Consider the following 19,021-nt stretch of genomic DNA (forward strand, 5'->3'; position numbering starts at 1 on the left):
CGTATTTTTGCAAAGCTGAAGACGACTGTCACAGTGATACAAAGCTCGGACTCCGCAATTCAAAAACCACTAATGCACTAAAGTCAATGTTAACCCGATCCTGAACTGTACAATGCAGATATACAATGCATAAAACTGTACACTATTTTCGAAGGATTATTGGTTATAAAATAAGTTGTATAGAATAATGCGAAATTAAGCGAGATTGTAATTGCAACCGCCGTGACCTCGGTTTCTTGTATTAATTTAGAAGAACCTTTTAGTACTAGTATCAAAGACTGTGTGTGGGGGTGGGACACAGTGATGAATCTTCAGTCCCCTTCATGCAAAAATCACCTCGACAGTTATTAACGCAAAATTAATGCAAGATATTCCTTTAGGGACAAAAACTGCTTTCAGACAAACATTCTTTATCTCTGCCAGAGACTGGTACACAAAGCAAAGCCTTGCTCTATATATTTGTGTAATTGCAGTGCATATGTGATCATCATATTAATAACAAAGCCTTGATATTATCTACCTGACTGAGAGCTATTATCGACGGGATTTAAACAGGCCAGTGCAACCATTTCATTTATGTCCCCTACCATCGTATCATGGACGTATGGGATTCTCTGACGGATTTATACGCTATTTCCAACAAGGAGGTTATTGTGCTCATGTGAACTAATGTGCCAAGGCTGTTTACTATGACGGAACTGGCACCAAGCTGACTGTGAAACCGGGTAAGTGATTTTTTTTAATACATTTTGAGAAAGCACGTACTTTTCCCCGAAGTAAAGTATAATTATATTCTCGTTTAAATGATGCAAACCGAAAAGGGCAATATTATAATGTATTTTTGGAGTATAAGCATTTCATTAGAAACACGTTTATTGATTAAGACACCCCAGAAGAATTTAAGTACACGCTTTTATCCTCCCAAGATTGTACTTCCGCTCGTTTAAAAAGACGAAAATTGAACTTGGAATATTTTTACAAATCGAAGCGCACAAATTACCCTCGACTTGCTACATCCCAACCCCGTCCGATGGTTACTTTAAAGTATTACCTGCTGTATTGATATAAGTGCGAGGTCCTCATATCCTTGCATATTTGAGTGTGGATTTACTCCCCAATGGTCACAGACCCAAGTAGGAAAGAACTTTGAAGATGAAATAGGTTTCAGTTCAGGTTAATAACTTGATATTTCGAGGGGCTGTTAAAACATATACTCGTTGCGAAAAAAAACCTGTCATTTAGCTGGAATAGAAGAAAAAATGTCTTCTATTTAGAAACATATATCATGCTCTAACAAATCCATACATTTAGTGAGCGCCTAGACGATCAGGATTAAACATATTTTCTGTTGTCAGAATTGTTGGAATTATATAACTTTGGTTATATTTTAGTGTCAATCGTCAGAATATTCAGGGAGGGCAGAGGGAGGCAAAAGGTCTGTGCACAAGGCCAGAAGAGATACTGAATGAAGGTCAACATAATCAATGTATTCTTTGAAAGAAGAGCACAATAAATATCAAGTCTCTACCATCTCGCTGAATGCTTTAGTCAATTGGCAGGGCGCTACATTTAATTAAAAGTTACACTCCAGATCTTAATGAATGACATTCTAGATGTGTCAGTGTCGCTCAAGACACCAATTATAAAGGTTTACATTGTTAAACTGACCGTGCTATGGTACAAAATATAAAACTGTCGTCATTGAAGCAGTATGCTCAAATATGGGTTGCAACGGAAACGTTTCTGCGAAACGGGTTTTAATTTTCATCAATCAATTGAATGATAGCGTTTACAAGTAGTTCCTTCCTAAAACAAACTTAAATTAAAGCAGACCTCCGACAATATTATGGGATCCACAAATGTCAGCGAAGCAATTCGCAAAAATATCTATCATTCGTCCAATTTACTTGAACTTATTATTGTTTGTTTGCTTCATCTTTCTTAGTTTCAAACATGTTGTTAAGCTCCTTTGTCCGAGCTTAGTCGTGTTTAAAAGTCCTCTGAATCTCGTTCTTAATGGATTTTTGTGGGAATCCAGTCCAATTCCACATGTGTGTGTGTGTGTGTGTGTGTGTGTGTGTGTGTGTGTGTGTGTGTGTGTGTGTGTGTGTGTGTGTGTGTGTGTGTGTGTGTGTGTGTGTGTGTGTGTGTGTGTGTGTTTGTTAAATAGGCAAGTAAACAACATCGTCTTTGTTTGTGCATAGCGCTGTGGAGTATTACTCCGTCTGCCCGGCCCATTTTCTCCCAAATTAATGCAGATCATCCCCTTGGGTTTTGATCCCATTGGGAAAGGAACTTTTCAGAAGTCAAGCACAGCCTATTTCATGCACTTAACTGAGAAATTGGGAAGGAATCAGCATTTGAGATGAGTATGAGAGGGTGAATGTATTAAATACTTAGAAACTACATCAACACCCTTTCTATTTTACTGTGTTATTTCCAATCGAAGGGAATCTGTTTTTCAGTCCAATAAAGTGTATTGGACTACTCTTTCACTTCACCGTCATCAGTTTTGTTATAAACTCTATATCTCCCCTCCTTCTGTAATATGTGATTACCTTTTGCTTTGCATGTCCGCAACGATCTCTGCATTAAGTATGCCAATTTCCTAATTCTACATTTGAATAATTTCAACATTTGCAATACATTGTAAAAGAAAAGAATTCTTTATCTAATCACTCTCCTAAAGGGGGAATCCCATATTTATTCTCCATTTTCCTCCCACATCCGAAAGACGTTCAATTGTTTAGCTAACTGGCAATTGAATATTGTCCACAGTGCATAGAACAATGATAGAATATGGAGGACTTGATGTGGTTGTGGGTAAAATACACCAAAATGGATTAATGTAGAATTATAGCAACTCACTTATGGAACCCTAGACTAATCATAGGACGATTTACTAACTTTTATGACTTTGGACTATAGAATTAAATGGCAGTTCCTTGGAAACCCACACGGTCATGGGGAGAACAAGCAAGCTCCTTAGAGACAGCAACAAAATTGAACATTGTACGCTGACTCTTCGAATTGTGATATAGTTGCGCTAATGGCTAAGCTACTGTGTGTCTTGTACTTCTCCATAGCTCTTTCCAAATATTCATGTTGCCTTCGCCAAAATATCTTTCAGACTAATTATAAACATTCTGGACCCAAACACCTATCCTGTGATTCTAGTGAGCAGCATTGCCCTATTACAATGTCAGCCATATTCCAAAGATGTCTCCTTAGGATTAGTGGATTTGGGCATGCGCTGGAAACGTAGCGACAATTGCGGGCTGCCCAGCACCTTCCTGACTCAATGGATTCGACGCAAACTGCTCATTTCACGAGTTTGCTTCCATTTCATTCCATAAGGCCATAAGACCATAAGAGATAAGAACAGAATTAGGCCATCTGACCCACCACATCTGCTCCGCCATTTCATCATGACTGATCCAATTTTCCTCTCCTATTCAATCTCTTGTCTTCTCCCCGTACCTCTTCGTGTCCTGACCAATCAAGAATCTATCAACCTCAGCTTTAAATATACATAAAGACCTGGTCTCCACAGCTTCATGCGGCAAGAATTCCATAGATTCACCACTCCATAGCTAAAGAAATTCCTCCTCATTTCCGTTCTAAAAGGGCGCCTGTCTATTCTGAGGTTGTGTCCTCTGGTCTTAGACTCTCCCACTATAGGAAACATGCACCCCACATCCATTCTATCAAGGCCGTTCACTATTCGATAGGTAAAAATGAGGTCACGCCTCGTTCTTCTGAATTCCAGCGAATACTGGCCCAGAGCCAGTATTTAACACTCTTCATATGAGAAGCCAATCAATCCTAGAATAATTTTTGTGAACCTCCTATGAACCTTCTCCAGTTTTAAAACATCCTTTCGAAGACAAGGGGCTCAAAATTGCTCACAGTACTCCATCTGAGGCCTCACCAGTGTTTTATGAAGTTTCTGCATTAGATCCTTGCTTTTATTTTCTAGTCCTCTTGAGCTGGATGCGAACATCGCATTTCCTTCCTCACCATAGATTCAACCTGCAAATTAATCTTTAGGGAATCCTGCACAGGCACTCCCAAGTCACTTAGCGCCACAGTTTTTTTTTGTATTTTCTCCCCATTTACAAAATAGTTAACTCTTTCATTTCTTCGACCAAGGTGTATGACGATGCATTTCTCGACACTGTATTCCAACTGCCATTTCTTCGCCTGCCGATTCTCTGAATCTGTCTAGAGCCGCTCTGTGGCGCCTCTATTTCCTCACAACTACTTGCCGTTCTATCAATCTTCGTATCATCTGCAAACGTTTCAATAAAACTATCAATTACATTATTCAAATCATTGAAATATAACGTAAAACAGAACCGATCCCAACACTAGTGGAACACCAGTAGTGATCGGCAACCAATCAGAAAAGATTTGCTTTGCTTCCTGCCAAGCGGCCACTGCTTCCATGCTAGGATCTTCCTGTAATTCCATGGGCTTTTAGCATGTTCAGCAGCTTCATGAGTGGCACCTCGTCAAAGGCCTTCTGAAAATCCAACTACACAACATCAATCAATCATCTAACTGGGTACAGCAAATTTTCTCTCGTAGTATAAAAATGGATCCTTAATTGGCAGGGTGAACTCGGAGAATTAAAGTGGTATTATGTTCAATGTAGAAACATAAGAGACATAGAAAATAGGTGCAGGAGTAGGCCATTCAGCCCTTCGAGCCTGCACCGCCATTTATTATGATGATGGCTGATCATCCAATTCAGAACCCTGTACCTGCCTTCTCTCCATACCCCCTGATCCCTTTAGCCACAAGGGTCAATCTAACTCCCGCTTAAGTATAGCCAATGAACTGGACTCAACTGTTTCCTGTGGCAGAGAATTCCACAGATTCACCACTCTCTGTGTGAAGAAGTTTCTCCTCTTCTCGGTCCTAAAAGGTTTCCCCTTTATCCTTAAACTATGATCCCTCGTTCTGGACTTCCCCAACATCGGGAACAATCTTCCTGCATCTAGCCTGTCCAATTCCTTTAGAATTTTATACGTTTCAATAAGATCCCCCCTCAATCTTCTAAATTCCAGTGAGTATAAGCCCAGTCGAGCCAATCTTTCATCATATGAAAGTCCTGCCATCCCAGGAATCAATCTGGTGAACCTTTCTTGTACTCCCTGTATGGCAAGAATGTCTTTCCTCAGATTAGGCAACCAAAACTGCTCACAATACTCCAGGTGTGGTCTCACCAAGGCCTTGCACAACTGCAGTAGAAACTCCCTGCTCCTGTACTCGAATCCTCTTGCTATGAATGCCAACATACCATTCGCCTTTTTCATCGCCTGCTGTACCTGCATGCCCACATTCAATGACTGGTGTACAATGACACCCAGGTCTCGTTGCACCTCCCCTTTTCCTAATCGGCCACTATTCAGATAATAATCTGTTTTCCTGTTCTTGCTACCAAAGTGGATAACCTCACAATTATCCACATTATATTGCATCTGCCATAGATTTGCCCACTCCTAACCTATACAAGTCACCCTGCATCCTCTTAGCATCCTCCTCACAGCTAACACCTCCGCCCAGCTTCGTGTCATCCGCAAACTTGGAGATGTTGCACTTAATTCCTTCATCTAAATCATTAATATATATTGTAAACAACTGGGGTCCCAGCACTGAGCCTTGCGGTACCCCACTACTCACTGCCTGCCATTCTGAAAAGGTCCCCTTTATTCGCACTCTTTGCCTCCTGTCTGCCCAACCAATTCTCTATCCACATCAATACCATACCCACAATACCGTGTGCTTTAAGTTTTCACACTAATCTCCTGTGTGGGACCTTGTCAAAAGCCTTTTGAAAATCCAAATATACCACATCCACTGGTTCTCCCCTATCCACTCTACTAGTTAACTCCTCAAAAAATTCTATAAGATTCTTCAGACATGATTTTCTTCTTAAATACATGCTGACTTTGTCCGATGATTTCACAGCTTTCCAAATGTGCTGTTATCACATCTTTGATAACTGACTCTAGCATTTTCCCCACCGCCGATGTCAAGCTAACCAGTCTATAATTCCCCCGTTTCTCTCTCCCTCCGTTTTTCAAAATGTGGGGTTACATTAGCCACCCTCAAATCCTCAGGAACTAATCCAGAATCTAAAGAGTTTTGAAAAATTATCACTAATGCAGCCATTATTTCTTGGGCTACTTCCTTAAACACTATGGGATGCAGAACATCTGGCCCTGGGGATTTAACTGCCTTTAATCCCTTCAATTTACCTAACTCCACTTCCCTACTAACATGTATTTCCCACAGTTCCTCCATCTCACTAGACCCTCGGTCCCCTACTTTTTCTGGAAGATTATTTATGTCTTCCTTAGTGAAGACAGAACTAAAGTAGTTATTCAATTGGTCTGCTATGCCCTTGTTCGCCATGATCAATTCACCTGTTTCTGACTATAAAGGACCTATATTTGTCGCAACCAATCTTTTTCTTTTCACATATCTATAAAAGGTTTTACAGTCAATTTTTGTGTTCCCTGCCAGCTTTCTCTCATTATCTTTCTTCCCTTTCCTAATTAATTCCTTTGTCCTCCTCTGCTGGACTCTGAATTTCTCCCAGTCCCCAGGTGTGCCGCTTTTTCTGGCTAATTTGTATGTTTCTTCTTTGGACTTGATACTATCCCTAATTTCCCTTGTCAGCCACGGGTGCACTACGTTCCTAGTTTATTCTTTTGCCAAACTGGGATGGACAATTGTTGTAGTTCATCCATGCGATCTTTAAATGCTTGCCATTGCATATCTACCGTCAACCCTTTAAGTATAATTTGCCAGTCTATCTTAGCTAATTCATGTCTCATAACTTCAAAGCGACCCTTCTTTAAGTTCAGAACCTTTGTTTCTGAATTAACTATGTCACTCTCCATCTTAATGAAGAATTCTACCATATTATCCATCTTACACAACAGGCCTCGCATGACAAGATTGCTAACTAACCCTTCCTCATTGCTCAATACCCAGTCTAGAATGGCCTGCTCTCTAGTTGGTTCCTCGACATGTTGGTTCAGAAAACCATCCCGCATACATTCCAAGAAATCCTTTTCCTCAGCACCCTTACAAATTTGGTTCACCCAATCTATATGTAGATTGAAGTCACCCATTATGACTGCTGTTCCTTTATTGCACGCATTTCTAAGTTCTTGTTTAATTCCATCCCCAACCTTACTACTACTGTTAGGTAGCCTGTACACAACTCCCACCAGTGTTTTCTGCCACTTAATGTTATGCAGCTCTACCCATATCGATTCCACATACTCCAGCTAATGTCCTTCCTTTCTATTATGTTAATCTGCTCTCTAACTGGCAACGCTACCCCACTTTCTTTTCTTTCCTGTCTATCCCTCCTGAATATTGAATATCCCTGGATGTTGAGCTCCCATCGTTGGTCACCCTGGAGCCGTGTCTCTGTGTTCCCAACTATTTCATATTCATTAATAACTATCTGCACAGTCAATTCATCCACCCTGTTACGAATGCTCCTCGCATTTACACACAAAGCCTCCAGGCTTGTTTTACGACATTCTTAGCCGTTATACAATTATGTTGAAAAGTCGCCCTTTTTGATTTTTCCCCTAGATTTGCCTGCCTGCCGCTTTTACTTTTCACTTTACTACTGTTTGCTTCTACTCTCATTTTACACCCCTCTGTCTCTCTGCACTTGTTCCCATCCCCCTGCCACATTAGTTTAAATGCTCCAGAACAGCAGGACTTCCTTGACTTATTTCTATTTTCCTCTCCGTCGACCCTAACACCCTGGTTTCCTTCCCCTTGCCAAATCAGTTTAAACTCATGCTTAACTCATGTCATAAACTCATGCTATCTATTGCCTGCTCTATCAGTGTAGATACACTGTCAACTTGCCATTGTTGATTCCCACATTCAGTGCACCTCAGCAATCATCAACAGCAACTTGCAGTTTGAGAAAAATGGAAACGTGCTGAAGTTGAAAGATAACTTTTGTCCCGTTCAGGTAAACCTAGTCTAAAATTGTGCAGACTATTAAATACTATATTCTGTAATATGGACAAACTGCTGACGTTTCAGATACGATTACCATTTAACAAGCCTACATATCATCATCATTAAGATCATCATCATCATCATCATCATCATCATCATCATCATCAAATTTAAAAGTATATATACGTCATCATACACAACCCTGAAATTGTTTTACTTGCGGGCATTCTCAGCAAACACCACGAAACACAATAGAATCAACAAAACCCGCACACATATAAACGGACAACCAAATGGCAAAAGACAAACTGTGCAAATCAAACAGAGAAAAAACAAGTAAAATAAACAAACAATAAATATCGTCAACATGAGATGAATATATATATATTTTTTTAAACTGAGCCCATAGGTTATGGGAACAGTTCAACGTCTGGGGAAATGAAGTTGAGTGAAGGTATTCCTTCTGGTTCAAGAAGCTGATGTTGAAGGGGTTACAGTTGTTTCCGAACCAATTAGTTTGGGTACCTAGGCTTCGGTACCTCCTTCCCGATGGCGGCAGCGAGAAGAGAGCGTGGCCTGGAACCCAAGGGTCATTGAAGATAAATGCTGCATTCCTGCGACAGCGCGGCGTATAGATGGGGTTAATGGCAGGGAAGGTCGCATTCGTCATGAACTGTGCTGTATTCACGATCATTTTTTGCAGGATGTCCGTTCAAGGGCATTGATATTTCCATATCAGACCGTAATGCAACCAGTCAGTATACCCTCTACGGCACATCTACGTAAGTTTATCACGTTTTAGATGACATACCGGATATTTTTAAACTTTTAAGAGAGTAGTTGCGCTGCCGTGCTTTCTTTCTAATGGCACTTACCAGCTGGAGTCTGGATAGATCCTCTGAAATGATAACGCAGAGGAATGTGAAGTTGCTAACTCTCTCCACCTTTGACCCCTAGAAGATGACCGGCAGATAGACCCGCGGTTTTCTCCTCCTGTAGTCGATAATCAGCTCCTTGGTCTTGCTGACATTGAGTGAGAGATTTTATTCTGACAGCTAGATTTTAAATCTCTCTCCTCTAGTCAATTCGTATGGCCAACGGCAGCTTTGATACGACAAAGAATAATCAGGCGAAATTTCGAAGTACCATTCAAGGTATATAAAAATAAAATAACCGTAAGCTGTGATACCACTATGCTGAAGGAAATATTTCAGCTTCAGTCATCCCTTCAGCCAAAAGGTCTTAGAAATGCTAACGTAGCTCTTGACGTGTAGAGATTCCTATGACGCAAGGAATATTGTACTTGTCTTATGCCTTACAGATTGTCAGAAGAACAACGTATACATGATTCAATCATTTCAAAGACTTTTGTTTTTGTTAATTTTAGCAAAACAACCGACTCCGCCAAACATCATTCTTGCCTATTCTGCAACTGCCGAACAAAAATCACAGGGCTTTGTGGAATTGATTTGTCTCATGAGCGAATACCGACCTGGAAACATTGCAGTGACCTGGCAGAGAAACGGACAAGCCGTACGGTCCGGGTTTACCACCACTTCTTCCACTGAAAGTTCAGACGAAACGTTTACCTCAAAAAGTGTGCTCAAAGTGCCTCTAAACGAATGGGCCAGTGGTGCTGTGTACTCGTGTAGTGTATCCCACTCTGCAACCAGCAGCAACATCCGCAAAGAAATACGAGCTGAGTCAGGTAAGAATGAGTTCCCAATTCATAGGTGCAGTATTTCCACTTTCCTCCTCAATATTTCATTTGGTGGGCTGTTATGATCTACGGACAAGATTTAAAAATAACCAGACTACTAAAGATTGAGATGCGTGTCAGTATCAAGTTTGGACAAGGGAAAGATAGGAGTGTGAATCGGAATGTTTAGGCAGCAAACATTAAATATCAGAGGTAAGAATTACAAGAAAATCTTGCGAAGTGTAGTCAGCAGACGTCATGGCGCATCAGTGAATATTGATTTCTGATCATGTTAATGCATCGAATAGAGTTTATATTTCTGAACTGATTCTAAGGAATCCGGACATCTTAAAAAATAAGCATAGGAAAGGGGCAGTAATATAAAATCCTCCGTGATCCCCTTTAACTTTCAATTTTAACAGCACGTTAATTTTTACTGATATGTTATATCTGTGGCTGGTATCAGCATGCAATAATGAAAATGTTGCAAAATAGATAAATGAAAGGAAGAAAGTAGTCGAGGCAACCACTTGACTTATCAAACAGTTAAACCTTGTGCTAAACTGGTCCATCATTCTTGCATAAATAGATTGAATACTGCATATTTATTTAGCCTTTCATTCCACCTAACATTCACTTCCACCTTCTATGTTCCTGTGTTCTGTCCTCCCTCAGTCAATCTCTCTGTCTCGCTGAAACCCATTGACTGCTCTGCCACAAGCCACTGCCCCTTCCCCACACCGGTGTTTTATCACTGTCCTCCTTTCCGGGTATGGCCGGCTGCATCTCTCTCTCTATCCTTCGCCACACTTATCTATGAATGACTATATGTTATTCATTTTCAACCATTTTCCTTTCTTTCAGTGTGGAAGAGTAGTGTGTGGTCATGATCTGACCCAAGGGTGCACGAAATGACGACTTAAGCATGATTAACAAATTCCACCTTAAGCTCTTAACGTGTAGCAGGTAATTACTATATTGAAATCCTTGCTAAACTTCAGATTCGTCATGAGTCCTTTCAATTATATCTTCTAGAATTCGCATTATTTCTCAGAGATCCTACCGTTGAAGAAATGTGGATAAACAAAACTGCCACACTGGTGTGTGAAGTGATCGCCACGACTCCAGCTGAGGTTTCCATCTCTTGGACAGTGGGTGGAAAGGAACGGGCTGATGGTGTTCAGACAGAACAAGCAGCAAAGATCGGGAGCCAGTACGTGACAGTCAGCCGTTTGACCAGCAGCGTGGCCGAGTGGGACAGCGGAGTAGAATACTCCTGCTCGGTGCAGGAAAATCAATCAGCTGCTCCGTTATCAAAACGGACACGAAACGCAAAAGGTGGGTGCAATACCAACAATCAAAATGTTGTTAAAAACAATAATCTGTTTTTAGATGCAGAAAGAGGAGCAGAAACTGCCAGGCCGCAGTATTCAGGGAAAACAGGCATGATGGTGAACGAGTTACCCTCTGCTAGAATCATAATGTATAATCTTATTCAGGGCAAGACAGGTTTTCTGACAAATGGTGCACCGATAGCGTTCCACCCAAGAGTTCGTCGAATGAAATGTTGAAAGCTTAGGGCCCGACAGCATTGGAACAGACCCTTCGGTCGACTGAATCCAAACCCGCTTCAACACTCATTCAACGATTTCCACTTGAATCGATTTTATTGTTTCGTAGCTTCAACAATTCCTCGCAGATTCTACTCTGCTGAAGAGTAAGTTATGGTAAGTCGACCTGGCAAGCACCGGCATGTTGTTCGGTATGGAAATCGGAGAACCTAAAACAAAACGCGCACAGCCACACGGCAACCGAATAAACTCCAGTAGAGCAGGTTATGACCGAAACCAGGTTTCTGGAGACTTGCAGCAGGCATTCTAATAATTGTATCCTTCTACTACTCCTCTGAGAAGTTGTAGTCATAAAATCATACTGCACAGAAATACAGTTGGTCCTCCGAACCCAATGTTCAAAGATGTTTCATATCTACCTCAATCCAATTTTCAGCAACAGAAAAAAGTCTTTGAATGTCTTTACTATTTTAGTGATCGTCTAAATGTTTGTCAAATGCAGTGAGCGTGTCCACTTCCAGCGTGATTAAAATATCAACAGTCTCGTTTGTACTACCTTTCCTTAAGGTGCCCTCTAAAGCTCTTCCCACTTAATTTAAGCATATGCCATCTTTGGATTTCATAGTCTAGACATACGAATGCTGTTGTCTACTTATCCTACCCATGTTGCTGATAATTTTGCATGGTGTTGTTGGGTCACTACTCAGTTTCCTTCACTCCAGAAAAAACAAGCCCAGCGATTCTAATTGCTCCCCATAACTGACGTCCTCCAACCCAGTTAACATACTGTTGTATCTCTTATGCACTCTTTCCAGCGCAATGCCATTACCTTACAACGAGGCGACCAGATATTTCAAAATCTAGTGCACCAGTGTTTGGTAAATTTAAAACAGAGCGTCCCAAATTTCATATGCTAATCTTGACCTGTGAAAGCAAGTATGCCATGTTCCTTTGAAAACACACCATCTACCGGTGCTGCTACTTTCAGGGAACTATGGACTTAAACCCCAATATCTCTCTGTTCATAAACATTCCTTAATAATGAAATATTTTCTATTCATGGCGTACCCCTTCTTCAGTTCCCAAACTGCATCGACACGCATTTCTCAATCTGCATCCGCAAACTCTAACATTATATTTGATCTGTATTGCCACAGCTTTTGATACCCATCATCGCGTTTGAAAACACCACCAAGTTTAGTCTTATCCATTAACTCAGAAATTATATTTTCTATATGCACATACATATCGTTATATCACAAACAACATAGCTCTTGGGACCGTGGTACGCCGCTCGTGATACACTTCCGGGCAGAAAGTTATCACCACCATTATCCTAAACAGCTGATAACAAGTAGACCGCTCACCATGGATTCTTAAACAACTTGTCCAGCGCATAGTTAGGAACCTTGTCCAGCTTGTTTTGGAGATTAAGACTGATTGACCTTCTCTTGCAGCCAAACCAGTGAGACCAAGGGTACGCATCTTGTCCCCGTCTCCAGAGGAGATTCAAACTGCGGGTATCGCTACGCTCACATGCATGATAACGGGATTCTACCCCGATGACATAACCGTTTTGTGGCAGAAGGACAGAGCCGCATTCCACTCGAACGCAACCAGCCTCCCAACTGCACTTCAACAGGACATGACCTTCAGCACGAGAAGCCTCCTTTACTTGACTGCAGACGATTGGAAGAAGGACGCAACATACACCTGTGTCGTCACGCACCCACCTTCACAATCTATTGTGAAAGCAAACATCAGCACCCGGAGAAGTAAGTACAATTTGTCAAAAGGCAAGTATCCATTCCATGCTTTACATCCCAGTCAAGAGATAAAACTACACAAAGGTCGGCAATGAGCAGATTGAAATGATCATTACTGTAGTACTTTATTAGTAATCAGACCTCTCCGTCGGTCCGATAAGGTAACATATGTGAGCGTCAACTAAAATTAGTGTTATATAATCGAATCTCTGTTGAACATGGGGAGACAAACTGAATTATAATGTTAATGTACCTCACCGATAGGACCTCAATAGGGTAAAGCTGGAAGAACGTGTGCAAATATGAATTGATGAATGGCAATATGAACGGAGCCATTCTTGGCGTTTGTAATTATACCCTAAGATCGTACACCAATGGACCACGCTTGTAAACAGGTTTGTTTAAAGTCAAGTGCAATATGATCAATAGACATGAATTAGCATATTAATACCTCGCAGGTGATAGAGTGGTGCTTTACTGGTAAGTCTCCGACATGGCCGGCGTGAATAATTGGGTGAGAATCGTTCTCTGTAAGAAGTTGTAGATCATCCTATAGAATACGTGGGTTTCCTCCTGGTACTCTGGTTTCCTTCCACAGTATAAAGACGTACCGTGTATTTGGTTTATTGGTCATTCTGAATTGTCCAGCGATTAGGCCAGGGTTATATCGGAGGTTTCTGGTGGTGCGGTCCAAATGGTCAGAAGGGCGTACGCTACATATATCTTTAAATAAGTAAGTAAGTAAATAAATAACTGCATATTAAATAGATCGATAGATAGATAGATAAATGTGAGCCAAACTAACTGGTGTTAAGTAAGTATTGAAATCGTCCACACCACTAGAAGCCATCCGACCAGGACATGTGAGGCAATGTCTGAGTTGAAACTGTTCTCACATCCCTTCTTTTTTGAACTTATGTTACATTGAAATATTGGCATGCAAACCATTCCTCCGTGGAACAGGAAAGTAGATATGCCCCTCGGTGTGGAAAGTGATTCCTCATTTATGGCCTGTTTATTTTTATCTCGCATGCTGTTGATGATGCTCGGCCCTGATCTCACAACAACGCACAATGATATCCACGGATGTCTACGGGGACTGTTCATTCCACGTTGTAGGGAGTTCAGACTATCGCCGCTTTAACGGAAAAGCTGGAATGTAGTTTACAGGAAAATGCAAAGTCAACATAATTGCATCAATCGTTTGGACAATTAGATCCCATTATACAGCGAAGTACAATACATTTACCTAGTGCTATAGCGCGGAGTAGGCCATTGCGGCCGTTCGAGGCACGCCGCCCCAGCAGCTGCACAACGCTGGTTAACCCTATCCTAATCATGGGACAATTTACGATGACTAATTAACCTAGCCTGTCGGTCTTTTGCCTGTGTGAGGAAAGTGGAGCATCCGAGAAGACTAATACATGCCACGGGGAAGACTTAAAGACTTCTTGCAGAATGACACGGGCATTGAACTCCGAAATCCAGAACACTCCGACCTGCAATAACGTCGCTCTACTTCTGCGCTACCTTGGCGTCGTGTTGTTGGTTGGAGTCATAAATTGCACCAAAGGAAACTATGAAAATCATTATACAGGCACAAGGACATCATTGTATTAGATTGTCAGAGCAGTTCTTAAATACCCTTCAGGAACTTCATGAATTTTAACTCCTTTCCATGATAAGGACAGATGGTTGCTTATGAATGTATGTTGCTCAAATCTAATCTCAACTCCTCATCAAATGAAGCTGTTAACTTATTATTGCGGGATGATCTATGTGGCAAGGGAAAGTGGAATTTCTACGATTATTAGTTCCAGAAAAAATTGCAACAACCTGCTCTTGATATTCAATTCTTTACGTAAAAGAGCACGCAGACCACGATGAACCCCAACACTTTTCAGATTTCACCAATCACCTTTCCAGCTCTTAGCTTCATCCCACCCCCTCCGGTCTTCTCCTATCATTTCGCATTTCCTCCTCCCCTCAACTCTTCCAATCTCTTACTATCTTTCCTTTCGGTTAGTCCTGAAGAAGGGTCTCGGCCCGAAACTTCGACAGCGCTTCCCCCTATAGATGCTGCCTGGCCTGCTGTGTTCCACCAGCATTTTGTGTGTATTGTTGTTTGAATTTCGGGCATCTGCAGATTTCCTCGTGTTTGCTCTTTAAATTCTACTGCGAAGCTTCTGCCAGTGATGTCTACACTGAAGAAGTTTAAATCCTCTCTTCAACAGGATTTCAGTGAAACCCTCTCTTGCTGCTCCCCATCTATAATTCCTTTGGCCATTCAACTTTTCCATCATATTTTGACCCAGACCCGCTATTACAGCCATATATCCTTCCTTGGAACGTGTCTCCGCCGCCAACTGACTCCAGTTGGCTTCAGGATCCGTTTTCGAGCTTCTCAATTTGGATCCTTTCCCTTCTCCAGCTCTGTATCACTTTCGCCAATCACCTTTCCAGCTCTTAGCTTCGTCCCACCTCCTCCGGTCTTCTCCTATTATTTCGCATCCCCCCCCCCCCACCCCCAGCCCGCTAATGTCAAATCTCTTACTATCTTTCCTTTCGGTCAGGCCTGACGAAGGGTCTCGGACCGTAACGTCGACAGCGCTTCTCCCTATAGATGCTGCCTGGCTTGCTGTGTTCCACCAGCATTGTGTGTGTGTTTTTGTTTGAATTGCCAGCATCTGCAGATTTCCTCGTGTTTGCACTACCGTTCTACTCATTTCTCCTAAGTTGATATCCTCACGTTTTCCACCTTACAATCAATCAGCTAAGTATTAGCAATTTATTTTCTTGTCCACACCCCTCTAAATTTTCCCGGAATCCTTCTCACAGATCACGATGCCGCCCAGCTTGTATTCCCAGCAAACAGACATATTACAGCATATCCAACAGTTATATCATTGAAATAGACTAAGAGTAGCCGAGGCCCCAGTACCAATCGCTGCTTTAACGTCCGTAAACTCTTATTTCAGTCGCTTCTGTTACATGATTGGTGTACCGTTTAACATGCACAAAATGGACTGCTCTTATTCACCTAAGCTACTCTAACAGTATTTCCCTAACACTAGATATCGTGATATCGTAAATATTGCAGTTGTCGGCTCAAACATTGCAGTAGACTTTGGTAATTTTCAAGATCAATTATGTGGCAAGAGCTCGCTGTGAACACGTGGTTCTATTATATCTTGTGGCATGTGGTAACCTACACAGACAGTGTGGCCACTTCGGTTTCACTTTACTGGCATGTTTTCCTATTTATAGTGGACTCGTTCCAGCAAAAATATTATGGAAAGTATTGAGGAGAAAGCAGTCAGTACTGGGTTCATAAATTGCAGGTGTACTGAACACACAACAGCGCTCTTATTAGGATTCATAGATATTTTATATTTTGTTTCCTTATTTTGAACAGCATTCTACTCTGTACATAATGGAGACAATGCTCTCAAACTTTGTACTTTTTACTGAGTATAGCTTTACACTTAATTATCCTATTCGGTCAATTTGTTTCAACATCACAATAGAAACTGAAAGGCAAACGTTTTTCTCATTTTATGTGAATCTCTTCCAATGCAGCCACGTTCAGGCCAACGAGCCACGTTTTCCCTCAGTATTCTATTGATCTGAGGGTGAATGTTCGCATTCCCGAATGCAGCTACGGTTAAATTCATATCAATGTAATCTTTGCACTGTGGTATAAATAAACGGGAGGATTATTTAGGATATCACCTAAAGAAGATAGAGGAATCAATCTGATAAGGCAGGAGAAACGGTATTTGCGAAGCAGAAAATAAAACAGAGAAGTGCATAGTAAGTGGGATTATGAGCTACTGTGGCCTGGTTACAGTTGATATAATCCACATCTCAAGTATCATAAAATGAAAATAACCATTCCCACTTTTTTGCCAGAAGACTGCCATGAGGCTGATATTAATGTCATCATAAAAAAGCCTTCCTTTGAAGAGATTTGGACGCTTCGGAGAGCAACAATTGTGTGCGAAGTGGTTTACGCAGATTTAGAGAATGTCATAGTCTCCTGGCGAGTAAATGGAAGTCGAAGAATGAACGGAGTAGAGACTCACGGTCCGGAGAGGAGGGGAAGTAAATCCGTCATCGTCACCAAACTGAAAGTCAGTGTAGAGGAGTGGAACAGTGGAACCGAATACCTCTGCTTCGTAGAAGACCATGATCTGCCAACACCACTGACAATCGCTACCAAAAAAAACAAGGGTAAGCGCAATTAAACCCCGTGTTGAGGCCACAGTGCATTAAATAAACTGTTGGACAGTGACATTCATGAACCAGTCAATAGAATGGTAAATAAAATCTCTAATCTGGAGGATTACGGAGTAATCAGCAAGTCACAGACAAAACTAATTGAGCATATATTTTTCTATTCCAGTTACTGAAGTGCACCGTCCGAAAGTCTACCTCTTGTACCCATCAGCTGAGGAGATTCAAGCCGAGGAAGCAGCTACCCTAATTTGCCTCGCGACCGGTTTTTATCCGGAAGATATATATATCGGCTGGATGGCTAATGACACCCTTTTGCATTCGGGATACTCAATCCAGTTTAACAGCGATAAGGAAAACGGCTCTAACTCAGTCACCAGCAAACTGAGGATCAGCGCAGAAGACTGGGAGAAGGGAACCACCTATAGCTGTTTGGTTGGACATCCGTCGCTACCAACAAATTTAGTCAGAAGTATTAATAAATCCCACGGTAAACCTACTTTAGTTAACGTGTCACTTGTACTAACTGACAACTTTAAATCGTGCGTCTAATTTTGCTTGATTCAATGACTAATAGTTTGGAAGTATTTCTTGCTGACTGCGTAGCTGTTTGAGTTTTCGTTTTGCGGATTCGCAGAAGACCACGCATAGTATTCACTCTTCAGATTATCCCACAAGGGAAATATTCCAATAATGTAATCTGTTCGGTAATATTGTGATGAGCTCTCGATAACATTAGAATGATTTTAGCTTTACAGTGATTCTAAAAATATCGTACTTCGGAGATGTTAGTAAGTCACGGAATAGATAGCAGACAGTGATTTATTCTGTATGCCACATTACTTTGAAATAAATTCAGAATGAAAACCTCTTACCTTCCAGGTGTGTTCTCTTATCTTTGCAACTAAGAGTAATCCTTGACTCGGTTTTATATATTAGCTTCATTAATACATCTGGTATACTGCTATTTCCTTCTGACATGTTGCAAATATGACAGGGAGACGGGGCAGGCAACGATGTACGGGAAACTACTGAGGCTATTCAGATCCTAGCAGTTCGTAGAGATGAGATTCGTGATCTAGTTTGACGGATGGACTTGTTCGTGCATCTGTACCTCTCATCTGAACTTTGAAAGCAAAAGGACCACATACAACAGCTAGGAATATGGATGATCAAGTTTATTTTCATGTACATATGTCGTGAATTTTGCGGCATCAGCCCAATCCAATACAGCAAACTTATAAAAAATTACAACAATAATTGCTTTCTCTTACTGATGTTGAGAACAAGATTATTGTTGTGGCACCACTTAACCAGCTGATTAATCTCACTCTTGTACGTCTCTTCAACACACTCTGAGATTCTGCCGAGAGCAGTTTCATCGGCAAATTTTTAAATCATATTTATGCCAAAATCTCATTCGAAAAGATTAACTGAGTTGCTGTTCTTTTAGATTTCACGTAAGTCTATCCAGAATTCGCCAAGAAGTTTCCTTCCGCAATATCTCTTCTTACTTTCGGATTATATCTCTACCGTTTCCGGGGGAATATTTGTGAATACAGTACATGATGATTGGTTGCTGATTTCAAGCAGAAACATACCTGATGCTAAGTAAATAGCATTGTCGTCCAAGCTCTATTTGACCTTTGACGCTGAGTATACTTCATCCAGTGCTCAAGAGAATGAAGAAGACCGAAGCCTTCGACATCAGCGAATACAAAAGTCATTCGCCTGCAACCATC

The 19,021-nt window shown here is 41.2% G+C and overlaps 1 gene segment (V, D, J or C); it reads left to right on the plus strand.

The window, feature by feature from the left end:
• Positions 1–618: 618 nt before the first annotated feature.
• On the plus strand, positions 619–18,153 carry LOC140716385 (Ig heavy chain C region-like). The segment is given in 6 exon segments: positions 619–725; positions 9,395–9,715; positions 10,742–11,044; positions 12,735–13,052; positions 16,956–17,276; positions 17,449–18,153. Coding segments are annotated over 5 exon segments (1,557 nt in total).
• The last annotated feature ends 868 nt before the right edge of the window (positions 18,154–19,021 follow it).

The sequence above is a fragment of the Hemitrygon akajei genome, chromosome 25 (assembly GCF_048418815.1).
Source record: "Hemitrygon akajei chromosome 25, sHemAka1.3, whole genome shotgun sequence".
NCBI lineage: Eukaryota > Metazoa > Chordata > Chondrichthyes > Myliobatiformes > Dasyatidae > Hemitrygon > Hemitrygon akajei.